The 9,259-nt window shown below is 40.3% G+C and overlaps 1 protein-coding gene across 1 annotated transcript in view; it reads left to right on the forward strand.

Moving 5' to 3' along the window:
- The window catches only part of LRRC4C (leucine rich repeat containing 4C), a 28,841-nt gene extending 19,903 nt beyond the window's left edge, over positions 1 to 8,938 (forward strand). The window contains exon 2 of the mRNA XM_023550702.2: positions 6,627 to 8,938. Within this exon, the coding sequence (XP_023406470.2) occupies positions 6,669 to 8,591 (1,923 nt within the window). The 5' untranslated portion in view covers positions 6,627 to 6,668 and the 3' untranslated portion in view covers positions 8,592 to 8,938. The remainder of the gene's footprint in view (positions 1 to 6,626) is intronic.
- Positions 8,939 to 9,259: the final 321 nt, after the last annotated feature.

The raw sequence follows: 9,259 nt of genomic DNA on the forward strand, positions 1-9,259 counted from the left end.
CCATGTTGCCTCAGCTTACTTTGTTTTCTTTATAGTGGTATGTTGTTGTTGTTAGGTGCCGTCCAGTCGATTCCGGCTCAGTGATCTTATGCACAGCAGAAAGAAACACTGCTCTGTCCTGCGCCCTGTCCTGCGCCCTCCTCACAATTGTTATGCTTGAGCCCATTGTTCCAGTTCTGTATTCTTCTTCTTTGGTATTGCTGGAGGGAGGTATACAGGGAGGGAAGAGGGGAAGAGGAAGAGAGAAAGAGAATATGAATGTATGGGGATGAATTCGGATGCAAGTAGCCAGGAAAAATAAATAAATAAATAACTGTAATTGAGTTGATTATTTCACATAATAAGAAAGTTCAGAGGAAGGAGATTTTCAGGGTTCATTAATTCAGCTGTTTATCACAACCATCAAGGACACACATTCTTTCTATTTTTTTCTTCCCCTGAATAACACCTTTGTCCTCAGCCTGCCTATTCTGTTGGCCACAAGATGGCTGCAGCAGCTCTAGACATCTTATACTCACAATATTCAGAAACAATTAAAAAAGAAAAACAAAACAAAACAAAAAACTTCTTCCCAATGTTTTTCTTCTTATGAGCAGGAAAAAAAAAAAAAAATCTCAGAATCCCCTCACTTGACTTCTCCTCATAACTCATTGGATCCAAATTGTGTCATATGTCCAGACCTAACCAGTCCCTGGTGACAGGAATGGTACTGAGGACATTTGCTTAGACAAGGGGTCAACGGAGTATAGCTCACGAGCTAAAGCTGGGCTGCCACCTGTTTTTTACCACCCATGGGTGAAGAATGTTTTTTGAATTTTTAAATGGTTAAAAGAAAAATCAAAAGAAGAAGAATATTTTTGAATGTGAAAATTATATGAAATTCAAATTCCAGTGCCCATGGATAAAATTTAATTGGACCATAGCTATGACCATTCATTTACCTATTGCCTATGGCTGTTTGGCTGTTTTTGAGCTACAATTGCAGAGTTGAATGGTTGCAGCAGAGACCCCATTACCTTCAAATCATAAAATATTTAATATCTAGCCCTTTACAGAATATGTTTGCTTACCACTGGGCTGGGTTAGCTTAAATCAAATTCTGTTCACTTACCAGCGCTGAAACTAGGGCCAGCCTCCTCTATCACAGATAATCTAGTTTTTGTTTTTAAAGAGGGGAATGATTTTTCCTGAATAAAATTTTCTTGGGAAAGGGTAAGGAACTAGGATGTTAGGTAGGCATCACATGCTGAGAGAAAGAAAGAGGGGAAGGAGAGGAGTGAGAGTGAGAACTAGAGCGAGATTCAAACACATTTAAATAAATAATCCACCTCAGTGTTGTCAAAAGCTGGCTCCCTAAATATCACTAACCCATCCTGTTGGTAAGGCAAAACTGAGTTCATTGCTAATTGTGGTAAAGGACAAAACCACTTCAGAAGGCTTTGGCAGTGTCTTAGAGTGGAGTGGGGGATAGAAGGTCAGGATTTATTGAGAATGGAAAGTTTAAGGAGAGTCTTTCAGGTGAGAATTTGCTGAGGATTGGGTAAGCATTACAATACAACTGTCCAGGATTGGTAGAAACGAGGTGAAGTGAGGGACTCAGAGAATCTTAGGGCACAAACTATTTGTCGATGTTTTTCCTTGAGGAGTTGATGGATCTTTGATGAAACTTCCTGTAATGAAAAAAGAAACCATTTATTTTGGTGGGAGAGTCCCAAGAGAACTTAAAAAAAAAAAAAAATACTGCTAATAAAGACAGTGAAATACCAAAGTCACATTGATGTATGCAGTAAGGTATGATTTTAGTTCTTGGTGTTGGCTGTGTAGGGGGTAGACAGACTGGCTTTCAGTGTTTAGAGGGGTTTGTTGGGGATGTGTGTGTGTGTTATGGTGGTGGAGGGAGTTGTAGTTTACTAAATTCATCTTTCTCCCACCTTACCTCCAAACTGGTTCCAATATCCAGACACAACCTATGCTGACTTAGCAATGATACTGTGCTAAATAAAGCATACACCATCAGTTATTCTCCTGCACACAATTCCTCCTGTGTCTCTCACTACACTGTTTATCAGTGCCATGAAGGAAGAAAGGTCTATTGACAAAGTCAGAACATCCCCTGGGACAAGGCTCAAAGTATCATAGTTTAATTCAAAACTCACACAAATCCATTTGTAAGTAAATACTGTCAGATGACATCATTATGGATAGTGCATACCTTTAAATTGATTTCCTTTTGATGTGATACAAACATCTCATGAAAGAGATGTTGAAAAATGGCTTTTGATGTAAAAATAACAAAAATTGGATTTTAAAGTAGAAAATCCTTTGTTGATAGTAGTTTATTCCATTCAGTGCATGTAGGAGGCATTGTATGCTGTAGGTTATAAATTAGCTTTGAACCAGCTGTAATTCATAAATCATTACCTATGACTGATTTATAGGAAATCTCATTAATTGCAATAGTCAAAAGACCTTGAAGTAAGCAAGAAGTAGAAAATAAAACTAGGCCTAGGGATTGAGGAAGGAGAGAAGCGCATATCTTAAATTAATATTAATGTATCACATTTGCTTATGTTTTGCTGATAGTATGCTTCTGATTATGCCGGTTAGTCCTTACCACAGCGTTTAGAGATATTATTATTAATCCTAGCTCATACAAATGGATTGACACAGTGGCTGCAGCAATGGGCTCAAACGTAGCTATGGTTGTGAGGATGGCACAGGACCCAGCAGTGTTTTATTTTGTTGTACACAGGGTCACTATGAGTCCTAACAGGCTCAATGGCACCTGACAACAACAACAAGTTAGAGAAAAGAAAGAAAGTGAGTGTCTTGTAACTTTACTTTTAACATGTATTAAATGCTTACTAAAAAAAAAAAAAAATTTTATATGCTGCTTATTATGAGCCAGTATGTGCAAATACCACCTGTCTGTCAGTGGAGTCTTGCATGTTGTTATAATGCAGACCAGGTTTCAGTGGAGCTTCCAGACTGAAATAAAATAGGAAGAAAGGCCTGGCAATTTAATTCGGGAAAGCAGCCCATGAAAACCCTACGGATCACAATGATCCTATCCAAAATTGATCCTGGGGACGACGGAGTACTTGGTAGTGTTTCATTCCACTGTTCGTAGGGTTGCTATGAGTTGGGGGCCAACTCAATGGCAGCTAACAACAACAACAACAAATTGACATACATTATATAACAATTCTAACAGGAGCCTTTCTGGTGGATAACACTATCTTTCCCCTGTTCCAGATGGAGAATGTAAAGCACGGAGATGTGAAGTAACTTTTCTAATCACTGGGGCAAGGAGATTCCAGCAAGGATTTGAAGCCAGGTCATCTTACTCTTACCCACTGGGTATGGCTGCCTTTGCTGTACCATATTTTCAAGAGAAAAAGGTAGCAAATGGCAGAGTAGGGGCATACCTTCTTGATTTCCATGCTATTTTCAGCCAACCAGTTATTCTTAAGTGTTTCCCTAGAATTCTGATGAGATTCACGGGGTGAGGAATGGGAAAAGGAATAGAGGAACAGGACCCTGGCACTGCAACCCTAAAAACATTTACTATTTGGTGTATTGGGGATTTTATATGCTATTTTGTTTGCTCGTTTTTTTTTTTTTTTTAGGACACAATTACCTTGACAAGTATTTGTGAGTGTGGATGGGGTGGCTTATGTAAAGCTATACTAAATCACACAAATGAGAACATCTCAATGGTCATCATCACTGGGATTTAAATAGTGTTCTGCCATGGAAATCTAAAAGTCCATTTTTTTTTTAAGGCCATGTTTAAATTTACACTGAGAGATAATTAAAGCTAACTCAGGATGTGAAGCCTACCAACAGTATTGTTGTCAAAGTATAAATGAGACAGTAGGATAAACCAGTAAAGCCTTATCAATGGGATTAATGTAATGAGCCAGACCCTGCTGTTCAGCAGTTAGTACAGATCACTACATATACGCAGAAACTTGCAGTTCGATATTTACTATTTTGCATATCATTTGCAGTTGTTTTATTTGGTGCCTACAGTGTGCCAGGCATTGTGTTGGCAATAGGCTAAGCTGAGACCATTGGATGTGACCCTTGTCACCATGAAGTCCACAGGCTAGTGGCAGAAACAGACCCAGGAACAAATGATCACAATACTAGGTGTTGTGGAAAGTCTACCTAGAGCTACGACAGTGCTGAGGAAGGAAGCAAGTAGGTGTCCCTGGGAGCACCAGGAAAAGCTTCGCAGAAATGGTGACTCAGAATCTATGGGTCAACTGTCTTTGCTGTCACAAGGGAGGAGACAAAAACAAGCCTCTGAAGCCAGAAAACAAGAGTCCTTGATTTTAACTTTCTGAGACTCGAGTCCCTTTCGGTGGTTTTGCAAATGTGGGTATATGTTTAAGGATATTCCTTTTTCCAGGGAGCTGGATTTCTCTAACGGGTAGGGCATCTCCTGTTATTGGAAAAGAGCCTCTTCTCCATCTTGTGTACTCTAGGCAAATGCAAATATTCACAAATGCTCATTTATACTGGGCAATTTCACCAACCAGTAGAGGGGTTATATCATAAGAAGAAGCCAGCCCTTCTCTCCTCCAGCCTTATGTGGTGAGTATGGAAGTGAGGTCTATGAAACTGGACCCATCTCTGGCATTGGCTTCTCTCCAAGGCTCATTTGGGACAACTGGAAAAGTTTCCTAATTATCCCATATTGTTTTCCTTGTCCTACCTTTCCTCCAAAGCTCTTCTGTCTTTCATATTAGCCCAACACTTAGGGGTAGGTCATATTATCGTCCCCATTTTGCAAGTGAGGAGATTGAGCCAGGAAGAAAAAAAATCATTTGCCCAAGGCAGCACATAAAAAGTACTAAATTTGTGTCTTTTTGAATTGGAATGTGAGGAGGCTTTTTTTTTTTTTTTCCTTTCTTTCATTCCAGGAGATTCATAGAAGAGATAATGCCTATGGAGATCAGAGATTTGTGAAATATTACTAACATAAATGCCTAATCCATGATAAACCAACTGAGAGGGCATATACTGGGTGACACGAGCTCTGTTGGAAGTACCCCTTGTGTTGGAAGAGAGGCAGACAGGGTGTTATTTTATTTTCCTTCCCATAAATTTACTTAAAATCAGTAAGAACACAAGGCTTGTAATAGTCCTGTTATAGTAGTTTTTTTCCTTTTTTTTTCTGTAAATAAAAATCACTTTTTGGGAGAATGCTTTTCATTTGTGGTATGCCTGTCTATGGGTAACAGTTGACTGTATTATAATAAATTTTAGTACATGAGATTAATCTTTAGAAGTTTATGTACATTTGTTCATGCCACTATTTCAGCACATTTTCAGAGGTACCATAAGTTACCAGTGTTCACACCTGAAGCCACCCCCCAAGGAAAGGGATATTAAAGCAATGAATTGTGAAAAACAGTTGGCCTTTGCCCTCGTTCTCACAGCAACTTTTTTTTGTGGAGTATTTGAGATCCCAGGCCTGGGAATCCATCAGATGATGATCGGATTAAATTGCCTCATTTTGAAAATAGAGACAATAGCAGTTCCTACCTCACCAAAGTGCCGTGAGGAGTAGATAGGATCAGGGCTATGCGCAGTCACAAAGGGCCCCATGCTCAGAAGGGCCTGCTTTTGACTTAATGGTCTGCACTTAACATCTTGATATCCTTAATAATGTTTGAACAATAGACCCTACATCTTCATTTTGCACTGAGTCCTAGCCAGTCCTAAATAGGATTGTTTGTAAAATTTTCGGCCCATGGTACTTGGCACATAGAGTAACCTTCAATAAATTTTGGCCGTTACTAATTTTGGAAACCCTGGTGGCATAATGGTTAAGTGGTATGGCTGTTAACCAAAAAGTTGGCAGTTCGAATCCACCAGGTGCTCCTTGGAAACTCTATGCGGCAGTTCTACTCTGTCTTATAGGGTTGCTATGAGTCAGAATCAACTCAACAGCAATGGGTTTGGTTTGGTTTTTTATTACTAATTTTGGAACCCCTGGGTGGTGCACACAATTAAACCCACTCAGCTGCTAACTGAAAAAGGTTGAAGGTTTGGGTCCATCTGAAGCGTCCTCCAAAGAAAGGCTTGGCTATCTACTTCCGAAAAATCAGCTATTGAAAACACTATGGTGCACACTTCTACTCTCACTCACATGGGCTCGCCATGAGTCTGAGTTGACTTAACAACAACTGTTCCTTGTTATTAATTTTGCAAAGGAGCTTTTAGTTGGTTGGGTACAGGCCCAAAGTTTTATTTTCTGAACTTTTTCAATTTGGTCTGAATGTTGATCCTAATGGTGGAGTACATCACATAGACCCTCATGCTGTTGGGTCACAATCTGTTGGTAAACACTGCATTGGAGCCCTCCACCATTTCTCTGTTGTTGTGCATCTGATGGAATATGGACTTTGGATGGCTGCTAGTTTGGAGTACAGAAACTTGTTCCTATAAATATAAACGGCGTTGCTCAATAAGGTATATTGGATTTGTTGTTTTCGTAGTCTGAGCCACAGATGACTTTCACTGACACACTGACTCACTGACATTTTTCCAGAAAGACTTTTGTGCTAATACTCTTTTTTTTTGCTCTTATCTTTTTTTTTTTTTTTTTGCAGACTGTTTGAACTCCAGAAGGACCAACACCAGATAAATTATGAATGTTGAACAAGATGACCTTACATCCACAGCAGATAATGATAGGTCCTAGGTTTAACAGGGCCTTATTTGACCCCCTGCTTGTGGTGCTGCTGGCTCTCCAACTTCTTGTGGTGGCTGGTCTGGTGCGGGCTCAAACCTGCCCTTCCGTCTGCTCCTGCAGCAACCAATTCAGCAAGGTGATTTGCGTTCGGAAAAACCTGCGCGAGGTTCCAGATGGCATCTCGACCAACACGCGGCTGCTGAACCTCCATGAGAACCAAATCCAGATCATCAAAGTGAACAGCTTCAAGCACTTGAGGCACCTGGAAATCCTACAGTTGAGTAGGAATCACATTAGAACAATTGAAATTGGGGCTTTCAATGGTCTGGCGAACCTCAACACTCTGGAACTCTTTGACAATCGTCTGACTACCATCCCGAATGGAGCTTTTGTATATTTGTCTAAACTGAAGGAGCTCTGGTTGCGGAACAACCCCATTGAAAGCATCCCTTCTTATGCTTTTAATAGAATCCCTTCTTTGCGCCGGCTAGACTTGGGGGAATTGAAAAGGCTTTCATACATCTCAGAAGGTGCCTTTGAAGGTCTGTCCAATTTGAGGTATTTGAACCTTGCCATGTGCAACCTCCGGGAAATCCCTAACCTCACACCACTTATAAAACTGGATGAGTTGGATCTTTCTGGGAATCATTTGTCTGCCATCAGGCCTGGCTCTTTTCAGGGGTTGATGCACCTTCAAAAACTGTGGATGATACAGTCGCAGATTCAAGTGATTGAACGGAATGCCTTTGATAACCTTCAGTCACTAGTGGAAATCAACTTGGCACACAACAATCTAACATTACTGCCTCATGACCTTTTCACTCCCTTGCATCATCTAGAGCGGATACACTTACATCACAACCCTTGGAACTGTAACTGTGACATACTGTGGCTCAGCTGGTGGATAAAAGACATGGCCCCCTCCAACACAGCTTGCTGTGCCAGGTGTAACACTCCTCCCAATCTGAAAGGGAGGTACATTGGGGAGCTCGACCAGAATTATTTCACGTGCTATGCTCCCGTGATTGTGGAGCCCCCTGCAGACCTCAATGTCACTGAAGGCATGGCAGCCGAGCTGAAATGCCGAGCCTCCACGTCCCTGACCTCTGTATCTTGGACTACGCCAAACGGAACAGTCATGACACATGGGGCGTACAAAGTACGGATAGCTGTGCTCAGCGATGGTACATTAAATTTCACGAATGTAACCGTGCAAGATACAGGCATGTACACATGTATGGTGAGTAATTCCGTTGGAAATACCACTGCTTCGGCCACTCTGAATGTTACTGCGGCAACCACTACTCCCTTCTCTTACTTTTCAACCGTCACGGTAGAGACTATGGAACCTTCTCAGGATGAGGCTCGGACCACAGATAACAATGTGGGCCCCACTCCAGTGATCGACTGGGAGACCACCAATGTGACCATCTCTCTCACACCACAGAGCACAAGGTCGACAGAAAAAACATTCACCATCCCAGTGACTGATATAAACAGTGGGATCCCAGGAATCGATGAGGTCATGAAGACTACCAAAATCATCATTGGCTGTTTTGTGGCCATCACACTTATGGCTGCAGTGATGCTGGTCATTTTCTACAAGATGAGGAAGCAGCATCATCGGCAAAACCATCATGCCCCAACACGGACTGTTGAAATCATTAATGTGGATGATGAGATTACAGGGGACACACCCATGGAAAGCCACCTGCCCATGCCTGCTATCGAGCATGAGCACCTAAATCACTATAACTCTTATAAATCTCCCTTCAACCACACAACAACAGTTAACACAATAAATTCAATACACAGTTCAGTGCATGAACCGTTATTGATCCGAATGAACTCTAAAGACAATGTACAAGAGACTCAAATCTAAAACATTTACAGAGTTACAGAAAACAATCGAAACAAAGACAGTTTATTAAAAATGACACAAATGACTGGGCTAAATCTACTGTTTCAAAAAAAAGTGTCTTTACAAAAAAAAACAAAAAGAAAAGAAATTTATTTATTAAAAATTCTATTGTGAGCTAAAGCAGACAAAATTATGTGTATTCCTCAGAACCTGTTTTTGCTGCACTTATTTACTATTTTCCCACATCTCGTCCCTCCCTTCCCTGATTGCCATATTTTTCATAGGAGATCTCAATTCCCTAAAGAACTGGTCTAGGAAATTTTGTAAGAATTCTGTTACACTCTGAGATTTTTATGGTGAATTCTAGTGGTGAGATCCAGTCTATTTTGTCTCTCTTTTTTTTTTTTTCTCATGCCTTTCTGAAGTAGTCCAATGGGGAATGCAATATTAGAAATAGATTTTTAAGAGAGAACGAGGAAAAAATGCAAGATCTTATATTTTTCATGTAATAACCTGTTCTGTATTTATGAGGAGGACCATTCTATGGAAAAGAAAAGAAAAAAAAAGAGTAAGCAAACAACAGATTAATTTACGTAATTTACATATGAACATCTATAAAACCCATGATCTTTTAAACAACTCTAGAATCAGAATTTGTAGTTCAAACGCTAAAATAAGATTATAAATAA

The sequence above is a fragment of the Loxodonta africana genome, chromosome 7, assembly GCF_030014295.1.
Source record: "Loxodonta africana isolate mLoxAfr1 chromosome 7, mLoxAfr1.hap2, whole genome shotgun sequence".
In the NCBI taxonomy this organism is placed as follows: domain Eukaryota; kingdom Metazoa; phylum Chordata; class Mammalia; order Proboscidea; family Elephantidae; genus Loxodonta; species Loxodonta africana.